Consider the following 26,138-nt stretch of genomic DNA (forward strand, 5'->3'; position numbering starts at 1 on the left):
TATATCGCTTTGATTTCTTACTGGTTGGCTTCTTGTTGTCCACCACGCGCTAGCATTGTGCTAATGACAGCGCTCGACCAGAATTACGACCAGAGGCACCGCTTGACGGCTGGCTCCATACCAAGCGACAACAGAATTAAGATGGACTTTTTCCGCTTATGTTACCACAGCCTAAGAATCTGTGATGTTACCACACATTCTCTCTTACTACAGCTCTTCCTTGAAAACGCTGCTGCCTTTGAGACCAACAACAAGCAGGATTGTTGCCGTAAAGCGGCATCTCCGGTCGTAAGCTATGTATGACGTCATATACACTTCAAATCCTTTTTTTAAGCAAATGAGTGGCTCTAAAAGTCTAAAACTCAGCCATGGGTATTTTCTAAACATCCTCTTTCGAAAACAACATTCGAATTACTAGAGAAAAAATTACATCTTGAGATAAGGGCACGAAAGGGCGTATAGCTCCATAGGACTCCATTCATTCTGGTCTCCAAAATTGGGCGCCCCACGTGGAAAGAGGGTGGAACTGCAACCAAAATCGCCTCGTTGGAAACCGGAAATGCACCGTGAGTGGCGTATCTGTCCTATTATAGAATCTGTGACTAGACCCATGTACAGCTTTTTGCTGTACGGGTCTGGCTTGCTAGGCTAAAAGAAGTAGGAGTGCTTTAAACCATAATTCCAGTCCAATAGAAATGAAGAAGTGATAATATAGTCGCTGAACTTACCTTCTGATATTAATAACCATCTGAATGACGGCGGCTCATCTCATTTCGTCACTTTTCAATACAGTAAAGTCTCATTTCCCCTTTTTTAATCAGGAAACTGATGCGAAGCCTCAAACTGAATAAAAGACAGACTGATCCCAGGAGTTTGTCAATAGGACATTTTATTTCATATGTCTGTTGTCTTAATTCAAATTACAGTAATATACTTGCTGAGATGACCAGAGGCTGGACAGCTAAAACTGACAGCTGGACTACTTAAAGCAAACTTTTTTTTATTTTTTTTAGATTTTTTTTTCCCTCTTTTTTAAAATGATCTTTGCAACAGAAAATAAGCACATATGCCATCGGGCGGGCGGGCGGGCGGTGTGGCGTCGGGTGGGGTTATAGTGCGGCCTATAAAAGAAAGATCAACAGAAAGAGGTGCGCGTGGCGCGCGCTGTAAAAGGATCAGAATATGGCACATTTGGTCCACGTCGGTAGTTTTATTATCTGGTTTTCAAACATGTAAGAAACAAAAAGAGAAAAGAAAACAGATGATAGTTTACGTGTTGCACAGCATTAATGACGCATACTGACAACACCACTGTGGGAGGGGCGCCTTAGGTTTCCTTTTCATAAAATCTTCAATTCGACAGCCAATCGTTTGACCCGATTCTCCCTGGAACAGCTTCATCGTAATAATCATCGTCGTTAAATCCAAAACGAGGGGTTGGATGTGGGGGTGGGGGTGGGCGGGGCTTATAGATGACTGACAGGAAAGGTTCTGGACATTCACAGGAAGTAGTCGGGAGTGCGTCTGGTCACGTGAGGCTCGCCGCGGCGAGGGGCGGGGTCAAACTGCAGGCTGGGGAGAGAGAAAAGGGTCGTTAGGGACGACTTCCTGATGACATCATCAACATGAGCCGGGTGGTGCTGCTGAATCATTGGCTGCATACTTCTCCTACTACTCATACTAACTTTCTGAGTTAGTAAGCGAGTTTGAGTAAGCAGAAGTTCCCGGATGCATACTAGATTCTCTGAAATGTTGGGTGTGCATCATGAGGTTACTACTCATACTCAAACTACCCAGGATGCAACGTAACGTGACGTCGCCGATCGTCATTTCCTGTCAAAACGGCAGTTTCAAGCTAGCTACAACGAGGGTAGGTTCACTTCCTGTTTTCAAAACAAAAGCACCAATTGTATGGTAATGGCTTTCCCTATGATAAAAGGCAACGGGTATTTTATTTTGTGAAAATAACCGGAAGTGCGTTAGCTCACTGTGGCTAGCTTTAGTAGCACCGAATTCGCGGGAACAAAATTGTAAACAGCCGGTATTTTGTCAGGTTTTCAACACGTTGGGGATCTAAACGACTACTTTCTCACCTGAAAATGTTTCAAATGTTGCTAAAGTTTACAGAGTTTAGAGCTTAAGGGAAACTCTTACTCATCCGGGAACTTCTCGCTTACTCAAACTCATACTAACTCAAAAAGTTGCGGTTTGGAACACAGCCTTTAACCAAATCATCTCCACATATTCAGCTGGTCTCAGTGAATCTCTTCTCTGAATCTGAAGCGGAGATCAGTGTTTCCCATACATTGAGGAAACTATGGCGGCCCGCCATAGTTTCCTTTTGGCCGCCATAGTTTCTGAATCCCCAACAGCGAATTATTTTTTATTTTTTTAAACACAGCGATTTCCTCGAAAACCAACCAATATGACTATACAACAGGTGAATTAGTAATTAAACATGTCCTACAGTGTGCAATGTCAGAGTTTTGAAGTTTAGTGGAAAAAAAGGTTTATGTGTTATTAGTCGCTGTCGGGGCGATTGACACACGTTATCGATCAGTGGGTGCGCGTGCATAAAGGTCAGCTGTAATCATCGTGATTTCGTTAACAAACATATTTTTTTTACCTATTTATATTCTGAGAAATAATGTGAAATTTGAGCAATGACGGGTACACTAGTATGTTGTCCGGTATGTTGCTTAAAAAAATAGTAAGCTCAATAGTTTCTGTTTAAAATAAGGTGTTTCATCCGTCCCGCATGTGTGGTTCAACCATCCCGACTAGGCGGAGCGGGGTGAAGTTGGTTTTATATTCGACATTCGCCTATTTTCCGGCTTTGTAATTGTAATATTTCCAGAAAACTAAGACTAACATACCACAGGCTTTATCAACTCACCAAAGTAAGCCTGAAAGATCAGAGTAACAGCGCTGAATATATTTCTAAGTGAACTACGGCAGCCGGAGCGCTTAGGGACCGTCGCTAAAGTGCAACGCCTTTTTTTGTTCTCACTGGATATTCAACCAATGAACACCAAACCACTTCGGATGGGTTTGTGAACTCACTATAAAGCTTTCACAGTCTTTTAGTTTCCAGAAAAATAATTTTAGGTAGAACATTTACTCAGTGTGCATAGTTAATTCCATTTTAGACTTTTATTTTGTAATAGCTCTCTTGTTTTTAAAGATATCAACACCAAACCACTTCTGATGTGTTCCTGAACTCATTGTGTACTTCCCACACCCTTTGTTATCAAGGAAAACCTTTTCAAGTTTCTCAAAAAGGCATAAGTACTCACTGTATATGATCCATTCATATTTTTCATGAAGTTTAGTTTTAACCTGTGAATATTTTCTATTACAATTGTTATCATTGGGTTTTAATGACAAGATGAGGTTTCCTTATAAGCCCACAAGGGTTTCTGACATCTCCAGCACACATTCCTTTTTTAAAGGAATTTGTTTGTTTTATTGTGTATTTGTTATATTTGAATGAATGTGTGCAAATCAATCAAATAAAATAAAATCTGCAGTCCCACAAATTTACGCCGCGTGAATTTATACACCCCCCCCCCCCCATAGTTTCCAAAAATTCTGTGGGAAACACTGGGAGATGTTGACAAATGTTTGTTTAAATCTCATCGGGGACGCCCGGCGCCTTCAAACCGACCGTTAAAAATCTTTCCACTTACAAAGAATATTTCAGAGTGTCGTCCAGTTCCATGATGGCCGCCTGGTTACCGCAGCGGTAGCAGTAGTTTGGAGCACTAAAGATGGTCACCACGTTCTTGTCGTGGCCCCAGTTGTATCCCTGGAGACAGAAACGGTTCAGTTAGACCGGGAAAAGCTTTTTTAAAAGGTCACGTGACCCTCAGGAGTCGGAGCGACGTGCGCACCTCCATGACCAGCTGATGGGCGCGGGACACCAGGGTGAGGCCGTTGGCGTGGTTGAAGGTTTCAGAGATGTCCTGCCCGAAGGTGTAGCCGGCACCTCGGGGAGAGATGCCCCACCCGCCGCGGTCATCGGGGTCGGACCAGAGCAGGTCGCACATCGGGCCCTGAGAGCAGAAGAAGAAGAGAGTTAGAGTCACGCATCATTTCAGCCGGTCTGGATTCATTAGAGAGGAATCAGAAGCGTTTTTAATGGGGCTGGGCAACGATTAAAATGTTTAATCTAATTAATCACATGATTTCCCTGATTAATCGCGATTAATCGCATTTGTACGCAGAATCCAAAAATGAATCCAAAAGTAGCGTATAGCTTTTAGCATTTAGTTTTATTTTAAATGTGCTGCCATATGAATGAAAGTGCCATAACATTTGTTGTGCAAACACACTTTTAACATCAGCATCTTTCTGTAGTTTTTATGTAGAAGCCTCGCTCCACTGTCTGTTTCCTTGAATGACTTGCTGCTATCAGTTGTGTGTTTTGCCTTTAAGTGATATTTTAGACTGGAACTACTACGCTGAGAAGACAATTCAACTTGGCAGTGTTTACAGATGACTTTGGTTCTGTCGACTCCGCCGTCTGGAAGAACTTTAACATGAAAATGGCCGAGTAAAAGTTCCGTACCCTTCTCCATGTTTGGTGGATCCAAAGATTACTTTCTTTTCCTGTTCCACAGCAGACAGCAGCAGACTTTTACAAAATAAAAGCCTGTGAGCAACAGACTTTTACAAAATAAAAGCCTGTGAGCAACAGACTTTTACAAAATAAAAGCCTGTGAGCAACAGACTTTTACAAAATAAAAACCCGGTTTGAGTCCCACATCGGACGGCCCTGTGCTGCGTGTCGTTCCCCCTCTCTCTGCCCCCTGCTTCCTGTCTCTCTGAACTTTCCATTAACGGCACAAAATCCCCCCAAAAATTATAAAAAATTAATTAAATTTATGAAACCTGCGTTAATGCGCGATAAAATATGTATCGTTGTTAATAATTAACGTGTTAACTCGCCCAGCCCTAGTTTTTAAAGATGGAGGTCCAGCAGATTAACAAACTGCTGCCGTCCTGTTCTTTGTGCACGTGGAAATGAGTGCACGTGCACGCTCGTACCTCATGTGGGACTTCTTGCAGGCGGTCCAGAGCTCGTATGTGATCCAGAGTGTCTATGGAGGGAGACAACCCTCCGTGGAGACAGAAGATCTGAGGAAGAAACAGCAGAAAGATTTAAGCTCCTCCCCTTCTGTCCAGGATCCATCGTTTAATGAGTTCAATGATTAAACTGGACCGGGAGGAAACGAAAAGAGGAAAGGTTCCTACCTGTCCGTCGACCAGAGCGGTGAGCGGCAGGTAGTCGAACAGGTCTGTGAAGTACTTCCACACGTTGGCGTTGCCGTATTTCCGCAGACACTCGTCGTAGAAGCCGTACACCTGCGTGATCTGCCGTGACTCGTGGTTTCCTCGCAGGATGGTGATTCGCTCCGGGAAGCGAACCTGAACAGGAGGGCGAACAGATCAGGTCAGTCCAACAGAAGACGGGCCGCCGCCATCTTTTAATCTTTTTCAGGTATGAAAACACACATTCATGGAACCAAAGTGTTCATGGATTCATTCGACTTTGGGTTTCAGGGCAAACTCCCTCTGGGCTTCCGTAGCTCTGAGAAGATTTGGGCTGTGTTCCAAACCGCATACTTCTCCTACTACTCCTACTAACTTTCTGAGTTAGTATGCGAGTTTGAGTAAGCGAGAAGTTCCCGGATGCATACTAGATTCTCTGAAATGTTGGGTATGCATCATGAGGTTACTACTCATACTCAAACTACCCAAGATGCAACGTAACGTGACATCGCCCATCGTCATTTCCTGACAAAACGGCAGTTTCAAGCTAGCTACAACGAGGGTAGGTTCACTTCCTGTTTTCAAAACAAAAGCACCAATTGTATGGTAATGGCTTTCCCTCTGATAAAAGGCAACGGGTATTTTATTTTGTGAAAATAACCGGAAGTGCGTTAGCTCACTGCGGCTAGCTTTAGTAGCGCCGAATTCGTGGGAACAAAATTGTAAACAGCCGGTATTTTCTCAGGTTTTCAACACGTTGGGGATCTAAACGACTACTTTCTCGCCTGAAAATGTTTCAAATGTTGCTAAAGTTTACAGAGTTTAGAGCTTAAGAGAAATCAGCTTCAGGCCGGCTGATTTCAGCTCGGGCAGGAGCCAAATGCATTGTGGGTAAACGCTCTGCATACTGCCTGATCGATTAGTATGCAGTATGTAGTACGTAGTATGCAGTATGTAGTATGTAGTACGTAGTACGCAGTATGTAGTACGCAGTATGTAGTATGCAGTATGTAGTATGCAGTATGTAGTACGTAGTATGCAGTATGTAGTATGTAGTACGTAGTACGCAGTACGTAGTACGCAGTACGTAGTATGCAGTATGTAGTACCTAGTATGCAGTATGTAGTACGTAGAATGCAGTATGTAGTACGTAGTATGCAGTATTTAGTACGTAGTATGCAGTATGTAGTACGTAGTACGCAGTATGTAGTATGTAGTACGTAGTATGCAGTATGTAGTACGCAGTACGTAGTATGCAGTATGTAGTACGTAGTATGCAGTATGTAGTATGTAGTACGTAGTATGCAGTATGTAGTATGTAGTACGTAGTATGCAGTATGTAGTATGTAGTACGTAGTATGCAGTATGTAGTACGTAGTATGCAGTATGTAGTATGTAGTACGTAGTATGCAGTATTTAGTACGTAGTATGCAGTATGTAGTATGTAGTACGTAGTATGCAGTATGTAGTATGTAGTACGTAGTATGCAGTATGTAGTATGTAGTACGTAGTATGCAGTATGTAGTACGTAGTATGCAGTATGTAGTATGTAGTACGTAGTATGCAGTATGTAGTACGTAGTATGCAGTATGTAGTATGTAGTACGTAGTATGCAGTATTTAGTACGTAGTATGCAGTATGTAGTACGTAGTATGCAGTATGTAGTATGTAGTACGTAGTATGCAGTATTTAGTACGTAGTATGCAGTATGTAGTACGTAGTATGCAGTATGTAGTATGTAGTACGTAGTATGCAGTACGTAGTACGCAGTACGTAGTATGCAGTATTTAGTACGTAGTATGCAGTATGTAGTACGTAGTATGCAGTATGTAGTATGTAGTACGTAGTATGCAGTACGTAGTACGCAGTACGTAGTACGTAGTACGTAGTATGCAGTATTTAGTACGTAGTATGCAGTATGTAGTATGTAGTATGCAGTATGTAGTATGTAGTACGTAGTATGCAGTATGTAGTACGCAGTATGTAGTATGCAGTATGTAGTATGTAGTACGTAGTATGCAGTATGTAGTACGCAGTATGCAGTATGTAGTACGCAGTATGTAGTACGCAGTACGCAGTACGTAGTATGCAGTATTTAGTACGTAGTATGCAGTATGTAGTATGTAGTATGCAGTATGTAGTATGTAGTACGTAGTATGCAGTATGTAGTACGCAGTACGCAGTACGTAGTACGTAGTATGCAGTATTTAGTACGTAGTATGCAGTATGTAGTATGTAGTATGCAGTATGTAGTATGTAGTACGTAGTATGCAGTATGTAGTACGCAGTATGTAGTATGCAGTATGTAGTACGTAGTATGCAGTATGTAGTACGCAGTATGCAGTATGTAGTACGCAGTATGTAGTACGTAGTATCGAACACAGCCGTAGCTTCTGAATAACCTTTAAATCAGACAGCAGCACCCACAGCAGCCTCAGTTTAACATGACTCAGCATTTCCTGCAGTGTGTCAGCTGTCAACAGCGAGGTCCCACGATCAGCTGACGCTGGCCATGATTCCAGTGGAAACATCAGCGCCCGCACACGCTTTGTTTTCTGCTGTGAAACAGCAACACGAGATAAGAAGCTGCAGCTTACTGACGGCCTCTGTGTCCTAAACATGATCCCACCCCGAGTCCTGATGTCAGCTGCCGGGCCGCACCGTGAGACTGTGTGGTGAAACCACCACACATACGCTGATCACACAGTCACATGACTGGGCGTCATTCAAACCCATCGAGGAACTGGAGGTGATTTTTAAAGGGCAGCAGGTTCCTTCACCTGCTCAACAAACAGCATCCGACTGATCAGATTCTGATCAATGAGCTGGCCGTGCACACCGGCTCGGATCAATGAGCTGGCCGTGCACACCGGCTCGGATCAATGAGCTGGCCGTGCACACCGGCTCTGATCAATGAGCTGGCCGTGCACACCGGCTCTGATCAATGAGCTGGCCGTGCACACCGGCTCGGATCAATGAGCTGGCCGTGCACACCGGCTCGGATCAATGAGCTGGCCGTGCACACCGGCTCGGATCAATGAGCTGGCCGTGCACACCGGCTCTGATCAATGAGCTGGCCGTGCACACCGGCTGCATCATTGCACCTCAGTGTTGGCAGGCAGAAAACTCTTCTCACTGGAATTAAAACACAACGAGCAACTTCACACTTCCCTGAATGTGGCAAACAGGTTTTTATTTAATCGAGTATTCCATCGATAATAAACACCGTAACTAACTGAGAGAGAAAAGAGACACGAACCATTCATCGGTTTGATGTTCTGGTGACATTTCAACAGATTTTAGATACGATAAAAAGAAGTAGCCTCAGCTTCCTTCTGTTCTCTACTAGCTTCCTTCTGTTCTCTGCTAGCTTCCTTCTCTTCTCTGCTAGCTTCCTTCTCTTCTCTGCTAGCTTCCTTCTCTTCTCTGCTAGCTTCCTTCTCTTCTCTGCTAGCTTCCTTCTCTTCTCTGCTCGCTTCCTTCTCTTCTCTGCTAGCTTCCTTCTCTTCTCTGCTAGCTTCCTTCTCTTCTCTGCTAGCTTCCTTCTCTTCTCTGCTAGCTTCCTTCTCTTCTCTGCTAGCTTCCTTCTCTTTTCTGCTAGCTTCCTTCTCTTCTCTGCTAGCTTCCTTATCTTCTCTGCTAGCTTCCTTATCTTCTCTGCTAGCTTCCTTATCTTCTCTGCTAGCTTCCTTCTGCTAGCTTCCATCTGTTCTCTGCTAGCTTTCTTCTGTTCTCTGCTAGCTTCCTTCTGTTCTCTGCTAGCTTCCTTCTGTTCTCTGCTAGCTTCCTTCTGTTCTCTGCTAGCTTCCTTCTGTTCTCTGCTAGCTTCCTTCTGTTCTCTGCTAGCTTCCTTCTGTTCTCTGCTAGCTTCCTTCTGTTCTCTGCTAGCTTCCTTCTGCTAGCTTCATTCTGTTCCCTGCTAGCTTCCTTCTGTTCCCTGCTAGCTTCCTTCTGTTCCCTGCTAGCTTCCTTCTGTTCCCTGCTAGCTTCCTTCTGTTCCCTGCTAGCTTCCTTCTGTTCTCTGCTAGCTTCCTTCTGTTCTCTGCTAGCTTCCTTCTCTTCTCTGCTAGCTTCCTTCTCTTCTCTGCTAGCTTCCTTCTCTTCTCTGCTAGCTTCCTTCTCTTCTCTGCTAGCTTCCTTCTCAGCTAACAAGCCGACTGATTTCCATTAAAATGCTAATTTGAAATGTTCCCTTGTGTTTGTTCCGCTCAGTGGACTCGATATGTGAACTAGCTGCTTTCTGCTGAGCTGCTGTAGCATTGACGTTGTGCTATCGTGCTAAGCTAACTGGCTTTTACATTGGACACACTGTTCAGTATTCTCTCTTTTATCTCCTAAACATTTTTTCCTCTTTTTCTCCGGTTTCCTCCTTCAAACCAAGCTGCTACAAACGTGCGCACGTTGTGCGACAGTAACAACTGTCCGTGTGAAACAGGGCTACCGCTGCGCAGAACATGTCGGTGGGAGCTAAAGGAAGCATCAAACGTTTACCTTTAACGTGACGAGCAGCGTGACCGTCTCCACGGAGTAGTAGCCTCTGTCGACATAGTCTCCCATGAACAGGTAGTTGGTGTCGGGAGACTTTCCTCCAATCTTAAAGAGCTCCATGAGGTCGTGGAACTGGCCGTGGACGTCGCCGCACACCGTCACCGGGCATCGCACCTGCAGGGAGGAGCCACAGCGTCACAGTTTGGTCACAGTTTCACTTCACAGCTCAGAGCAGGAAACATCCTCACACTGAGGAACAGTTTGATGCAGCTACAGAAGCTCCAACAGGAAAGTTAACAGTTAACGTCGCAGCCTGAAGTATCATCCTGGAGGATTCTTAGTTTATTTGTTATCAGGTATTAATAGTGATGTGAAACAGTCGGTCCTTTCATTAGAGGAAACAAGACTTTTAGCTTTTAAAGGGTCATGAGATAGTCTTAAAGAGCCGTAAAGACTTTAATGAGTCTCTAATGTTAAAGAGATGCTTACAGGGCCCCTTGGTTTGATTTTAATTTAAAAACTGATCAGATTGGACACAGAACACAGTCAAATCTAAAGTACGCACAGTCTCTAGTTGGTTTTACTTGGTTTAACACTCAGATTCGGGATTGTTTGTCATTTGTTGACTGTCTTTACGAGCTGGTTAGAGAACAATAAATCATATTAACTGAAACATGCACCGATTTGATCTGGATTACAGGTGCTCAGAAATAAAGCTGAGCTTTCCTACGGGTGCTTATAAAGTTATTTTCTCAGCTGTGTCACATCCCGTCTTAAATTAAAGTAAATGAAGTCACACCAGACGGATTTCCCTGGAAAATGAGAGAACTGTTCCAGTTTCAGCACTCTGTGCACCTCACAGCGAGGGGGATAGAGATAAAACTGTGAGAAAACTTGAGAAAAACACCGGATCCTTCGATGGGAGCGAAGGAAACCGACCGTCCTGCCACACTGAAACCAAAGTTTCTGTCAGTAATGTCAGTTTCCTTCTTCAGCAGCTATAGAAACAGACATTAACATGTTTTAATAAGATTGTTCAGGCTGCAGAGGCCACAGACGGCCGTTATTATCCTCTGAACAGTCTCAAAGCTTCTGGAAAGCTTTCTGTTGTGCTCATTTATGTCTTTAATGGACTTTAATTAAGAACTGGCAGATTGATTTAATGTCCTGTGGAGCCGGACCCGAACACGTCTTCTCACGGCTCCATTTCAGAAAAAAGAAGAATCCTTTCTTATTCTTACTCTTTAAACTCACAGTATTATTATTCAGAGGCTTGTAGGTCAGGCAGCTCATAACCAACGGGACTTAGACCGTAACTCAGCGACGATTCGATGAAAACTCACCTCTTGAACGTTGGACTCCTTGGTCAGAATCTCCTTGGCCTGAAGAGGAAACAAACAGATCCGTTAGTTGGGGTGTGCAAAATAATAGTCATGGCGATGCCTCGCGATTCTAAATTTTCACTTTCTACTGCATCGATTCTTGACCCCAAGTATCGATTTATTTATTTTTTTGGGCTTTTTACACCTTTAATGATAGGACACATGCAATTGATGCATTTCGCTGCAAGGGATGTTTGCAATATTTATTTATAGTTTTATAAAGCCTATGCCCTTTTTGTGATGAGTGTGTCCAGTAATATTTATTTTAATGGCAATACCTCCAAAAGTTGTTTCAACAAATACAGTTATAAATTGATTTGCTTTGAGTTATGTATCAATTGAAGACACTATCCAGATCATACACAGCCAGTCAGCCACTGGTAATGGCTGAATTTTTTTTTTTATCGTGATGCATCGTGGCATGTGAATCATGATTCGAATCGAATCGCGACTTGTTTGCCGATACCCACCCCTCTGCGTTAGGGAACATTTAGTTTAACAGGAGGCAGACAGAGAGAAAGCAGAAAGAGGTGAATCTGTTCAGGCAGACAAACAGAAAATCTCCTGATACAGACGCGTCTTCATGGCAGTCGGGTTAAAAATAAGGTGGAACGCGTTCGCTGATAAAAACTACAACAAACATGTCACCGGGTTGGTTTCCAGGCCAACCACCACTCATCTTTTCCAGATGTTCTCAGCTTTAAGTCACCACATCCCAGCTTTTCAGCACCAACTTTATCGACTTAAATGCCTGAACGGAAACAATTCAGGTCACGTGCTTCCAGTCCCGGGTCCTCAAACACCAAATGTGCACGTAAACAGAGAAAATGCACGTTTTAGAAAAGGTTTAGCTAGTTAGCATCACTACCGATTTCACCCATCAGTTCATTTCCAAAGAGGTTCTGATCCGATTTGATGCACAAATATCGATTCAGACAGTTCAGTTTCAGCAGAAACGGGACTTTAAGGGCTTTAAGAGAAGAAGCCGTTTTTTCTGCAGAAACGGGCTGCTTTGGTGGCATCGGCTGTAATGAACGTGGTCGCTAACGCTGGTGAGAGGAACACGGAGAGGACGGGGAGCAACGAGCACGTTTGCTCTGCAGAAGCAGAAACATGTGATCAATAAAAGCTGCTGTGAGGTCAGAGTCAGAGGTATGTGGATCCATGTGAGTCAGAGACACACCTGGAGGAACAAAGGTGCGTCTCTGGGTGCAGCAAAACTGAATGCTCTGAACAGAACGAGCCCGACAGGCCTTTAAAGTCAGCGTCTAAAAGACGAGGAACGACCGTCAACATGAAACTATGCGAAATCCAGCTTCTCAAAGCAGACTGAGATCATTTAGTTTGGTTAGATTCAGACTGCGAGTCGGCTCACTGTCGCTCTGCTCTAATAAAAACCTGATTTCACACCTGACAGAATCACCGTTACAGGTTTTATCTCTCAGTCCACATGCATCAAACCATCCCATTAAACGGCCAAATGGAGCTGCGACCGTCATTAAGAACATTTAAGTCCGTCTCCTCTGGGACCCGCTTCACACCCGATTTAATTCTACAAACTGAGAAAGGAAAATGGTGTAAAATGCAAAGATTTAAACCGCTCATGAACGAACATTTTATGCACAACAGCAACACATCTGAAGAAAAGCCGGAACCGGGGCAACGAAAGTTTGGAAAACTTAGTGAAACTAAAAGGAAACGGATGCTAAAACTAGTCCGGTGAACGAGGAACAGGTCAGTGACATTACTGGGTTTAAAGAGAGCACCTAAGAGAGGCAGAGTCTGTGTTCCAAACCGCATACTTCTCCTACTACTCATACTAACTTTCTGAGTTAGTATGCGAGTTTGAGTAAGCGAGAAGTTCCCGGATGCATACTAGATCCTCCTAAATGTTGGGTATGCATCATGAGGTTACTACTCATACTCAAACTACCCAAGATGCAACGTAACGCGACGTCGCCGATTGTCATTTCCTGTCAAAAACGGCAGTTTCAAGCTAGCTACAACGAGGGTAGGTTCACTTCCTGTTTTCAAAACAAAAGCACCAATTGTATGGTAATGGCTTTCCCTATGATAAAAAGCAACGGGTATTTTATTTTGTGAAAATAACCGGAAGTGCGTTGCTCACTGCGGCTAGCTTTAGTAGCGCCGAATTCGTGGGAACAAAATTGTAAACAGCCGGTATTTTGTCAGGTTTGCAACACGTTGGGGATCTAAACGACTACTTTCTCACCTGAAAATGTTTCAAATGTTGCTAAAGTTTACAGAGTTTAGAGCTTAAGAGAAATCAGCTTCAGGCCGGCTGATTTCGGCTCGGGCAGGAGCGAAATGCATTGTGGGTAAACGCTCTGCATCCTGTCTGATGGTCGAACACAGCCAGAGTCTGGCAGAAGTAAAAACGAGCAGAGGTCCAGTGGTCAACAGGAAAATGTTCTGCAGGCAAAGTGGAGTGGGACAACCAAAGACGGCCGTGCCATCCCATAATGCACCCTGGCTCATAACACCCTCACATTCCGCACCTGTAACCTGGGAGCAGCCAATCCTTACAGGAGAAGGACCATCAATAAGTCTTTGTTTCACCCCAAACTGAGCCCATAAAACTCTCCGTTTTTTGGGTCAAACAGCTGTTTTTGGTGAAACCAACCTATGTTCTACTGTCTATTACTAAAGGACTGAAAATGGTAGAAACAAACTTTTTTTTCCTGATGAAAGAAGAGAGTCTACTCTTTCGTTTGGTAATTTCGGTGTGTACATAGTCATAAGACACACTTTTCTGTGGGTCTTGGAATATCAGTCAAAATACTGAAAAACACTTGGCAGTATGGGTGGCTCTGAACTGAAAATGGCTGGTAGCCAATGAGTTAAGAAGAATACCTTTAAAAATATAGATTCATATCCATATAACAGTGCCTATCAGACCCAACGGCGCTCTAATCCAACACATGACAGCAGTTTATCTTTAAGTGAGGAGGTTTAGAGGCATTTTACATGAAATAATACACAGTCCAGAGTCCAGACTAAACATGGAGAAGCAGCACTTAGCTGTTCTGCTGCAAACAAGTGGAACAAACTGCCAGTGGAGATTAAACTTTCACCAAATGGAGACATTTTTAAATCCAGGTTAAAGACATTTCTGTTCTCATGTGTCTATGCATGAAATCTGCACGATATCTTTGAACTTATCTGGACTGTTGCTGGTTTTTAAATTCATTTAAATGATTTTATTTGTTTCTCTTTATATTCTTTTATGTTAATGCTTCTTCCACTCCCTGCTGCAATGCTTTTATTTTATGTGAAGCACTTTGAATCGTTTTTTACATGAAATGTGCTATATAAATAAATTCAATCTGATTTGGATTTGATTTCCATAAGAAAAAGTTTAAATCTGCACCTTTAACTTAGTTAAATGCTCAGTATTTACTTCCCCTGTTTGGATTAATGTGCTCACACCAACTGAACAGCTCATTTTCTCTCATTTCATCCGAGTCACAAACAGAAAACAGAGCACAGGCTTCTGTTTTAGCCCAACTTTAAACGATCCAGGCAGCAGAAATGCAACGGAACCGGTTATCAACCTGGAAGGCCGGTCGGGTTTAGGCAACAAAACGGTTGATTAATAAAATATTGCCTTAGAGGATCGACCCAAAAATTCCACGAAACTTGGGCCCCACTTTTATCTTATTTTGAGAAGCTTGAAGCCCTCTAACATGACTGAAAAGTAAACGGGAATGAAGACTCTGAGACCTCAGAAGACCTGTGGAGTGACAATTAAAGAAAGCAAATAGCCTGCTGGTACTGTCCTGAATATCCACTCTTTCTTTATTTATTTATTTTGTATCATTATTGTCTTTATTATTTTAATTTTGTATATTTCCATGTCTGGAAGTTTTTTTCTAGTGTAACACTTGGGGTGTACTTTTCAGTCACTATGTTTATTTTTATTACTCAGCTTTTTTTTCTTATTTTTTTGTATTGACAGCATGGTGGGGTGGGAATAAGAAAAATATGTATGTTGAATAACTTTGATCAATGCTCACTCTCTCAAAAAAAAAAGTAAAAAAAAAAAAAGGTTGATCAATAAAGAGGGCGCGGTGCGAATCATTGCACGTACACACACATTAACCAGCGATAAAACTCTTAAAACAGAAGTAAAATCATTGCATACTGGGAACCACACATCGGTAAACCAGTCGGTGAAGAAGATTTATTCTCGTTAGAAGGTGGATGGTATTGAGGGCTCCATCTATTTACTGGTGTTAAGAGGCGAATTTTCGGCCTGTTCTGAGCCGACGGAAAGCCTCTCATCCAGCCGCCAACACCGACACGGTCTGACCGATTCTCAAGAATACAAAAAGGTCTCCCAACTGGTTAACTTTTCTGATGTTAATAAACGAAAGTATTGGTAATGGTCGAAAAATCGGGCGACAAAACTCTTCCGTAGCGTTACCTCATTCCAGGAATAAGCCGGAGCCGCTTGTGGCAAACACAAGGCCGCAACAAAAAAATTAGGTCAACAGAGTCGGAGTAAAAAAACACAAAAAAAACACACTTACCTTCTCACAGAGTGTCCTGACTTGGTTTTCCGTTAGCTGCTTGCACTCGTTCAGCTGTTCGATCCATTGGTCTAGTTCTTTAGTGAATGATTTGTCTTCCATGACAGCAGCGGTAGCTTGCCAAGCTAACTGTGAGCTAACTGTAAGCTAACTGTGTTAGCTCCCCACAAAACAAACGGGCCTGTGTCTCAGCGCTAGCCGCCTTAGCCTTGTTAACCCGATCTAGTCCCGCCAAACCGGTTGGAAAATCAGCGATAAAACCTAAAAATCAACGATCCGTTTAATTAACTTATATCATGATAAACGACTTATATTGAGTTTCCAATGTTAAAAACCAAATTAATTTGGGCCGGGGGAGTCAAAATGGTCGAAAGTCCCCGATGCGGCAGAAGGCAGCAGCGTCGCAGCAGCTAGCCGATGTGCTAAAAGAGCTAGCCTCAATAACATCCGGGTATCTCAGCAACGCGCAGACTCGGCGCACCATCGCCACCAGGTGGACATGTATGGAAGTTTTTCTGTGCCATCAGAGTTTGAATAGGAATTCTAATATTGAATTTTTACAGCATCAAAATCAGACTTTGAATTTGAAAAACCAAGAGTGTAAAAAAAAAAAAATTATTCTTAAAAAAAAAAAAATCCGTGTAAAAAAATTAGACATTTAAAAATTCAATTTTTTTCCACTGATTTTTTTTTTAGATGTTGAATTTTTTCATACTGATGTTTGTTTTTAGAATTTTTCTTTTCACACTGCTGGTTTTTCAAATTCAAAGTCTGATTTGGATTCTGTAAAAATTCAATATTAGAAATTCCTATTCAAACTCTGATGGCACAGAAAAACTTCCATAAATGATAGACACAGTGTCTGTTTATTTGGAAAAAAAAAAACTGAAATTGAAGAAATATATTATGAAAGTGTAGGTTTGTGTTTTTCGGGAGTTTTACACTTGCTGGTGACTTCAGACTCTCTAATATGTTCAAGTTTCAAGTCTTTTATTGTCAGATGCACAGAATCAGAGTCGGACAGGACACCGTACAGCAGCTACCATAACAAGACATAACATGCCCTAACATGACATGACATAAGTACTCTGACAATAAATAGGCAATATGGATACTAGAGCTAATTACTAGGGCTATACTTTTTCAAAATTTATTTATTTATTTTTATTATTTATTTGTTTATTTAGTCATTTATTATTATTATTAGTTAGTAGTATTTTTTTTTTACTAGAATTGGTATTATTATTGTTGTTGTTAATACAATCATTGTAAATATTTAAACAAAATGTTGAGCTACTTGACTTATTTGAATTTCCCCCATTGGGGGATGAAAAAAGTATTTTTCTATTTCTATATAATACACATAATAGTCTATGCTAATCTAAGACCTATACTAACCTAGAAACATAATACAATATTGTGCAATATTGCATGTTGTGGAGCAAACAGCAGTGGAGGTAGGCATGTGTGTAAAGTGATGAGAGTGCATTATAGTTCATTTAGGAGCCTGATGGCCTCAGGATAGAAACTGCTCTGCATTCTGCAGGTGCCACACCGGATGCTTCTGTACCGCCTACCAGAAGGCAGCATGGTGAACAGTCTGAAGGATGATGAACAGTCTGAGGGATGGTGAACAGTCTGAAGGATGGTGAACAGTCTGAAGGATGGTGAACAGTCTGGGGGATGGTGAACAGTCTGAGGGATGGTGAACAGTCTGAGGGATGGTGAACAGTCTGAGGGATGGTGAACAGTCTGAGGGATGGTGAACAGTCTGAAGGATGGTGAACAGTCTGAAGGATGGTGAACAGTCTGGGGGATGGTGAACAGTCTGAGGGATGGTGAACAGTCTGAGGGATGGTGAACAGTCTGAAGGATGGTGAACAGTCTGAAGGATGGTGAACAGTCTGGGGGATGGTGAACAGTCTGAGGGATGGTGAACAGTCTGAAGGATGGTGAACAGTCTGAGGGATGGTGAACAGTCTGAGGGATGGTGAACAGTCTGAAGGATGGTGAACAGTCTGAGGGATGGTGAACAGTCTGAAGGATGGTGAACAGTCTGAAGGATGGTGAACAGTCTGAGGGATGGTGAACAGTCTGAGGGATGGTGAACAGTCTGAAGGATGGTGAACAGTCTGAGGGATGGTGAACAGTCTGAGGGATGGTGAACAGTCTGAAGGATGGTGAACAGTCTGAGGGATGGTGAACAGTCTGAGGGATGGTGAACAGTCTGAGGGATGTGAACAGTCTGAGGGATGGTGAACAGTCTGAGGGATGGTGAACAGTCTGAGGGATGGTGAACAGTCTGAGGGATGGTGAACAGTCTGAAGGATGGTGAACAGTCTGAGGGATGGTGAACAGTCTGAGGGATGGTGAACAGTCTGAAGGATGGTGAACAGTCTGAGGGATGGTGAACAGTCTGAAGGATGGTGAACAGTCTGAGGGATGGTGAACAGTCTGAAGGATGGTGAACAGTCTGAGGGATGGTGAACAGTCTGAGGGATGGTGAACAGTCTGACGGATGGTGAACAGTCTGAGGGATGGTGAACAGTCTGAGGGATGGTGAACAGTCTGAGGGATGGTGAACAGTCTGAAGGATGGTGAACAGTCTGAGGGATGGTGAACAGTCTGAGGGATGGTGAACAGTCTGAAGGATGGTGAACAGTCTGAGGGATGGTGAACAGTCTGAGGGATGGTGAACAGTCTGAAGGATGGTGAACAGTCTGAGGGATGGTGAACAGTCTGAGGGATGGTGAACAGTCTGAAGGATGGTGAACAGTCTGAGGGATGGTGAACAGTCTGAAGGATGGTGAACAGTCTGAGGGATGGTGAACAGCCTGAGGGATGGTGAACAGTCTGAGGGATGGTGAACAGTCTGAGGGATGGTGAACAGTCTGAAGGATGGTGAACAGTCTGAGGGATGGTGAACAGTCTGAAGGATGGTGAACAGTCTGAGGGATGGTGAACAGTCTGAAGGATGGTGAACAGTCTGAGGGATGGTGAACAGTCTGAGGGATGGTGAACAGTCTGAAGGATGGTGAACAGTCTGAGGGATGGTGAACAGTCTGGGGGATGGTGAACAGTCTGAGGGATGGTGAACAGTCTGAGGGATGGTGAACAGTCTGAGGGATGGTGAACAGTCTGAGGGATGGTGAACAGTCTGAGGGATGGTGAACAGTCTGAAGGATGGTGAACAGTCTGAGGGATGGTGAACAGTCTGAAGGATGGTGAACAGTCTGAGGGATGGTGAACAGTCTGAAGGATGGTGAACAGTCTGAGGGATGGTGAACAGTCTGAGGGATGGTGAACAGTCTGAAGGATGGTGAACAGTCTGAGGGATGGTGAACAGTCTGAAGGATGGTGAACAGTCTGAAGGATGGTGAACAGTCTGAGGGATGGTGAACAGTCTGAGGGATGGTGAACAGTCTGAGGGATGGTGAACAGTCTGAAGGATGGTGAACAGTCTGAAGGATGGTGAACAGTCTGAGGGATGGTGAACAGTCTGAAGGATGGTGAACAGTCTGAGGGATGGTGAACAGTCTGAGGGATGGTGAACAGTCTGAAGGATGGTGAACAGTCTGAAGGATGGTGAACAGTCTGAGGGATGGTGAACAGTCTGAGGGATGGTGAACAGTCTGAAGGATGGTGAACAGTCTGAGGGATGGTGAACAGTCTGAGGGATGGTGAACAGTCTGAGGGATGGTGAACAGTCTGAGGGATGGTGAACAGTCTGAGGGATGGTGAACAGTCTGAGGGATGGTGAACAGTCTGAAGGATGGTGAACAGTCTGAGGGATGGTGAACAGTCTGAGGGATGGTGAACAGTCTGAAGGATGGTGAACAGTCTGAGGGATGGTGAACAGTCTGAGGGATGGGGGATGGCCGTCTTTTAGAATCCTGCACCTCTACGGAGACAGCTTGTGTGGTAGATGAAGGGTTGGGAGTTTCCTACCGATGATGCACTCAGCAGATCGGACCGCACTGCGTAGGGCCTTAAGCCTCTAGCATGGTTGCCGGTGTTGATGACGTCAAGATTTCATGCCGGCTATATATGGTGGCACGAGTCAATGCTCCAGTAGTTGCATTTGTCTTCAAAAAGACAATCACCAGTTTTCAGGATTACACTTTGGTCCACAGACCAACAGTTTTCTTGTTTTCTCAGTTTTCTTTTACATAATAAAGGTTTATTATTGCTATTATATAAATGTGAAGTAATTACTTCTGAATTAATTATATTGAAAGGGAAAAAAAGCAGTGAACTTTTTTCTGGTGTTTAAATGTTTTTATAATTCACGGGTCAAAAATGACCCATAAGACAATCTTTGTACCCCAGTGGTGTACAGCCCACATGGAAACATAAACAAAAATAAAGTATGACTTTTTCTAATGATGGGGTCCCTTTAGGAAAAGGCATAACATTTCAAGTTGGAAAAAGACAGTTTAAGGTATTTTTTCTACAGCTAAACATGGTGGTGGGTCACTTTTGACCCGCAAGACAACAGGAGGGTTAAACTTGATATTTCGTCTTTATTATTCAAATAGAAAATTAGATACGAGTTCTTCCTCCATTTTTTTTTTTTTTTGCCTCAGTGACCGTATATGAACACGTTTATTGGCACAAATTAAACCTCCGGATCAGCCAGGTATAGAAAATGGATGCGCAGATGAACTTCACACTCCGGTGCAGTAGGTGGCGGTATGACGCTCACAGTCACTATGGTTACCCACCTTAAAAGTCAACGAACAAGGTGCAAAAACACACGTATGGTTGCGTGTTGAACGTGCCATGAATGTGATGAAATAATACAAAAGATCTTGGCGTTCATCGTGTGATTTAACGATTGAAATCAACTCCAGTCCAGGATCGACCGCTGCTATGGCTCATTTAACCCAAAACCCCGCTGATAAGGAGAGGTGAGTTAGCTAAGCTAAAGCTAACAGCACTAGCCCTGCGCTGAGGCGGCGAACCTCACTGTTAAGACTGCTAATTTAAGAAAAACAAGGCCACCTTCTAGTTTAACCTGCCTAATGTTTGCCATTCACGTGAACATGTTGGTGTGGAAGAACTGTTCCACAATTCGGCATACATTAAATTACGATTGAAAATAAAAAAGTAGCATTTTTTTTGGTTTAAACAGTCCAATTCAACAGAATCAAGGCGCTAATATTTGCTATTCATGTTTGCTATTAAATTTAATAAAACATCTGTCCTACTATTCCACACTGAAGTGCTTGTAATAAGAAACACTAGTAAATAACAACTAAAGTCAGTTTTTTTCCCCCTTCTGTCTCAAAGCAGATAGTAATAAAGTTGGGTAGGTTTAGATTAACTTTGACCTCTCGCTCTTTCCGTATTTGGTGGCTCTTAAGCATGACGTGTAATGAGTTGTTTTAGCTTTATATTTACTGTCCCTCCGTGTTTTTATTCAGTTAAATGCTAAAGAAATGATTGAAATGTGTTCACAGCCTTTTTCTTTATTGTCATGAAACTAAATTCTCTTGAAATCCTCTTAGATATAAATAAATAATATTTAAATAATAAATACTCAGAGAGATGAGTGCTCTGTGTTGAGTTTAAAGTTTTTATTGTTGTGCCAGATCTGAACAGCTGTGCGTGGTGTGTTTCAGGTTCATTTGCCTCTATCCCGTCTACATCAACAGCAAGAAGACGCTGGCAGAAGGACGCAGGATCCCCACAGAGAAGGTGAAGCTTCTCATTTTCTGCACTTTTCTTGTGAACATCTTGTCTGCACCAGAATAAATACAACATATAACTTCAGAGCTCTTTTATTGTTATTTTTGGGCTGTTTGGACACACAGACCGGGTGCTCTGTGCTCTGGGGTGGAGGAAATGATTGAATGTGTGTCTGCAGGCGGTGGAGAATCCGTCCTGCGGCGAGATCAAAGACGTCCTGACGGCTGCGGGGATGAACGTCTACATGGAGGTCAGAGCATCTCTCAGGCGGGGGTTAAACACGGTGCACGCACTGGAAAAAATGCCCCTCCAAATATAAGTAAAAAAACAACAAATAAAAGACGTTTTTGCTTGAAATAAGCAAATAAATCTGCCAATGGAACTAGTGAAAATCGGCTTGTCAAGATTTCTTGAAATAAGATGTGATATTAGGACTTTGAAATGCTTGTTACACTGGAAAAAATCTAAATCTTACCAAGTATATTTGTCTCATTTTTAGTCAAAATATCTCATTACATTTAATATAAGACACAACTGCCTAACAAGTACTATTTCAGCCAGATATAGGGACTTGTTTGAAGACAATACATCTGGAATATCTTGTTGAATGAAAAAGTCTTGAAAACAAATTGTTTTGAGTCATATTTCATATGAAACAAGCTTTTTTTTTTCATTTGAAGAGGTTTTTAAGCTAATTTCAAGATCACTTTTAACTCAAAAGTCCTAAATATCACATTTTATTTCAAGAAATCTTGACAAGCCGATTTTCACTAGTTCCATTGGCAGATTTTTTTTTGCTTATTTCAAGAAAAAACGTCTTTCATTTGTTGTTTTTTTTAATTATTTTTGGAGGGGCATTTTTTTTCATGTGAAGGCAGTTGTGTCTTCTATTAAGTGTAATTAAGCTTGTCAAGATTTCTTGAAATAAAATGTGATATTTAGGACTTTTGAGATAAAAGTGACCTTGAAATTAGCTTAAAAACCTCTTCAAATGTAAAAAAAAAAGCTTGTTTCATGTGATATGTGACTCAAAACAATTTGTTTTCAAGACTTTTTCATTTAACAAGATATTCCAGATGTATTGTCTTCAAACAAGTCCCTATATCTGGCTGAAATAGCACTTGTTAGGCAGTTGTGTCTTATATTAAGTGTAATGAGATATTTTGACTAGAAATGAGACAAATATACTTGGTAAGACTTAGATTTTTTTTCCAGTGCGATGATGCTTATGTGTGTGTTTTCAGAACAAGATGCACCCCAGGGAGTGGAACAGGGACGTGCAGTTCAGAGGCCGGGTCAGAGTTCAGATAAAGCAGGATGACGGCAGCCTGTGTCAGGAGAAGTTCAGCTCCCGTAAGTCCCACTCTGAGTGTTTGGTTTGCAATCACACATCTGCTGTGGCTTTACAAAGCAAAGTTTTGGGAGGTAACGGTCGTTAAAAACACATGAATTTGTTGTCATGCTGACAGAAGACACCCCCAAAAGCCACCAATAAGTTCAAGAGACAACACAGTCTATATACTATGATATATGTGATGAAGTATCATGCTGTGCGTTATCTGTAAGCAGCTGAATGTGGTGTGTGTGAAACACAGTGACATGTCTGAAGACGGCAGAGCGGCTGCAAACTTCCAGGATTTTGGTGTGAAATTAGCTCGAACTGAAGCTTTTTCCACGAGAACTTATTTCCACCTGAGTGTGAAACAGAACTGAGGAGCTACTACGTGTTGATTATACTTATCAAGCCAAGCAGAAGAAGTTTCATACAGAAAAAATACTATTTTAACTAGGGTTGGGCGAGTTAACTCGTTATTATCGCGTTAACTTGTTAATTATTTAACGCCGATGAATATTTTATGGCGCATTAACGCAGGTTTTATTATTGTGAAAGTCTGTTGAATGCATCACATTCACACAGTTACAGCAAACACCACAAAGCATGGAGTGATTAAAATAAAGATAAACTAGCAGCTAACATCACCGCTACAGGTGTGAAGCTAACAGAGCTAACCGGCGCTACTTCCTGTTTTACTTGTTTCAACATAAAAGCACGTATTTCAAAATAAATTAAAAAAAAAAAAAAACTCCTGCATTTACAGCCAAGTTGAATTGTCTTCACTGTAGTAGTTCCAGTTTAAAATATCACTTAAAGGGACAGTTCGCCTCTTTAAAGGGATAGTTTGCCTCTTCTGACATGAAGCTGTATAACATCCCATATCAGCAACATCATTTCTGAACATCTTCTTACCCCCTGCTGCGTCCTGTGAGCAGAGTTCCAGCCTCGTTTTGGTGTTGATGAAGGTAGTCCGGCTAGTTGGCTGAGGTTTAAAAAATAAAGCGTTTTGCTTCTCAAAACAATATGCGTTCAACAGAGTAATACATTTGCATCCCAAAATGGTTCTCCAGGAAAAAGTCAGACCTCACAATCTCTTGACCCTATTTTCTCTCCCTTCGTATCACTTCGTATTTGTAAGATTTTTGTTTTTTACTCTGCCAGGTAAAGATTTTTGTTTTTTACTCTCCCAGGTAAGGATGTTTGGTTTTAAAGATGTTTGGTTTTTACTCTCTCAGGTAAGGATGTGATGATCTACGTCGCAGAGATGATCCCCAAACTAAAGACTCGCACCCAGAAGAGCGGAGGAGGTGACACCAGCTCTCAGCAGGGAGAGGGGGGGAAGAAGAGCAAGAAGAAGAAGAAATAGACTCGTGGAGATGACCTGTTATTTTGTTTTCTTAATTTAATTCCTGATTTGAGGTAAATGATGAAGAAGCGTGAATCAGACCATTAACTGCTGCAAGTTTTGCTCCTTGAAGGGTTTGTTGACCCTGAAAAATTTAAAAACTTTATATTTTCACTCGTATTACAAACTCTGTGTTTTTCATCAGAGAAATCCTAAGTTTTGGATTGAGAGACAGAAAAAGATGCACGAGACAGACATTTCTCCTCAAACCTTCCTCCACATTTTGTTGGCTTCCCTCTGCCTCTCACGATGAATAAATGCTTCATTTTCTCACTTTGTTGTGTTGTAATTTCCTCCGTCGCCCTTGAAGAAGCAGCCCAGGCTCGTAATCAGCAGCACGCTGAAGTTCCCGTCGGCTCATCGCAGTTTATGTGATATATAATATAATATAATATAAGGTTTGCCAGTGCCGCTGTACCTTATGGAGGAAGAACTGCAGCAGCACAAACATCAAATGATATTTATAATTCCTCCAGAGACAGACAGACACAAGTGGTTTTCTCAACTGATGCATTTTTATTGAATCCATCTTGGTATGGACTCATAAACACACCGTGAAAACTAAACACGGACAGGAACACATATAGCTTGCTTGAAATAAAGACAATTGGCAAATAAAACTACTTCTACAACATAAAAACAGACTAAATACCTCATTGGCTAAGGAATTAGGCTTTCTTCTTGGTTTGCTTCTTTTCTTAAACTTGTGTCCATACTTTCTTTCTTTATGCCTTCTGAGATCGCTTCTTCTTGACTCATCGCTACTCAGCACGACCCTACTCTGACACCACAGCGCCCTCTGGTGGCTCTTCGCAAAATTAATATAAAGCTACACAAAACATGTAGAAATAGAAATGTGGCAGTTACAATATTTTTACTCAACGTGGACTAAAAATATCAGTTAAGCTAGAATCAGACCAAATGTTTAAAAAAAAGTCACAAAATCCGCGTGAGAAGATGTGGAAGAAGCAGGCTTCCTATTGGCTGTCCATGGCAGACATGAAAACTTCGAACCAATGAGGAGTCAGGAGTGTTTGATCACCCCTCCCTCTTTATTTGCCTCTGGTGTTCGTTATCATGTCGTACTATGTTTCAACTAAAATGTTTAACCAGCTAATTAGTTAGCGCTAGTTACACCTCCTGGTCTGTTTTATGAGATAAACACATGTTCTCTTACTATTAAACTAGTTTATTCCAACACTACAGACTCGTTACGTGGTGTCAATGAATATTTTTGGAGCTTCTGGCCATTCGGCCCTGTATTTTTTCCTTTGGTTCACTTCGGCTGCAGGGTTATTTTTAGGTTTTTTTAGAATGTTTCTTTCTGTGGTGAAAATAATCTCTCCTTTGCTGCCAGACTCGTGCCTTCTTGTCACCGCTCCATTCCTGTCAATGGTTGCCACCACTTTCTTGCTGGGGTCTTCATGTCTCCACTGCAGTCCGTCCCCGGAGACTTCTTCGGTGATGATCTGGCCTTTCTCTGTGACCTGGACAACCGTGTTCCACAGGTGCAGCTCCGTCTCGACGCCGGCTCCGTGGAGCTCCTTCAGCACGCTTTCTACGAACCCTTCGTCTGATCCCACCTCACAGGCCACCACTCTGGTGCTTTGGATTTTGTCGCTGACCCTGGAGGTGCTTTGGATGATTCTGGCCACATCTCGGGCTCTGTACCCTGACAGTCTCATCTCTCCTGAGGCGTCTCCGGCTCCGTGGCCCACCAGCACCAGCCTGCTGTTCTCTGACAGAGGCTCTGATTTACCATCAATCAGTTTTGGTCTTTGGTTGTTATCAAGAACATAGACTGAGCTAACCGCTGGATGCTTCTCATAAAGATAGGTAGCAGCTTTTCTGACCACTTCATCATCCTGTAACATGATTATCTGCTGGTGGTCGTACTGAGCGCTGTGATCAGCGGCTCTTTGGGGTCGGTTCTCTTTCTCGATGTTCCCCAAGTGGGAACTGAGATCCTGGAAGATAAAACCCAACATCAGTGGATGCAGAGAAGTGAA

At 42.5% G+C, this 26,138-nt stretch overlaps 2 protein-coding genes across 2 annotated transcripts; one reads left to right on the top strand and one right to left on the bottom strand.

The window, feature by feature from the left end:
• Positions 1–871: 871 nt before the first annotated feature.
• Positions 872–16,130, bottom strand: LOC142381808 (serine/threonine-protein phosphatase 2A catalytic subunit beta isoform). The gene is made up of 8 exons (XM_075467043.1): positions 15,698–16,130; positions 11,106–11,144; positions 9,766–9,936; positions 5,257–5,430; positions 5,050–5,139; positions 3,894–4,055; positions 3,690–3,808; positions 872–1,572 (listed from the first exon to the last, which is right to left on the bottom strand). The coding sequence occupies exons 1-8, from the start codon at positions 15,797–15,799 to the stop codon at positions 1,500–1,502; spliced, it is 930 nt and encodes a 309-aa protein (XP_075323158.1). The 5' UTR covers positions 15,800–16,130; the 3' UTR covers positions 872–1,499.
• Positions 16,131–20,413: 4,283 nt separating this feature from the next.
• On the top strand, positions 20,414–24,402 carry srp19 (signal recognition particle 19). The gene is made up of 5 exons (XM_075468888.1): positions 20,414–20,607; positions 21,322–21,397; positions 21,567–21,638; positions 22,633–22,741; positions 23,960–24,402. Exons 1-5 carry the CDS (start codon positions 20,570–20,572, stop codon positions 24,088–24,090), a joined length of 426 nt encoding a protein of 141 aa, XP_075325003.1. The 5' UTR covers positions 20,414–20,569; the 3' UTR covers positions 24,091–24,402.
• The last annotated feature ends 1,736 nt before the right edge of the window (positions 24,403–26,138 follow it).

Source organism: Odontesthes bonariensis, chromosome 6 (assembly GCF_027942865.1).
Source record: "Odontesthes bonariensis isolate fOdoBon6 chromosome 6, fOdoBon6.hap1, whole genome shotgun sequence".
NCBI lineage: Eukaryota > Metazoa > Chordata > Actinopteri > Atheriniformes > Atherinopsidae > Odontesthes > Odontesthes bonariensis.

Bases quoted from the DNA above. Each gene is read 5' to 3' on its own strand.
- LOC142381808 (XM_075467043.1), bottom strand. From the start codon at position 15,799: ATGGAAGACAAATCATTCACTAAAGAACTAGACCAATGGATCGAACAG. The intron at 5,431-9,765 runs GTAAACGTTTGA...CCTCCTGTTCAG, and splicing joins CGCTGCTCGTCACGTTAAAG to GTTCGCTTCCCGGAGCGAAT. The intron at 5,140-5,256 runs GTAGGAACCTTT...TTTCTTCCTCAG, and splicing joins CCGCTCTGGTCGACGGACAG to ATCTTCTGTCTCCACGGAGG.
- srp19 (XM_075468888.1), top strand. From the start codon at position 20,570: ATGGCTCATTTAACCCAAAACCCCGCTGATAAGGAGAG. The intron at 20,608-21,321 runs GTGAGTTAGCTA...GGTGTGTTTCAG, and splicing joins AACCCCGCTGATAAGGAGAG to GTTCATTTGCCTCTATCCCG. The intron at 22,742-23,959 runs GTAAGTCCCACT...TTACTCTCTCAG, and splicing joins TCAGGAGAAGTTCAGCTCCC to GTAAGGATGTGATGATCTAC.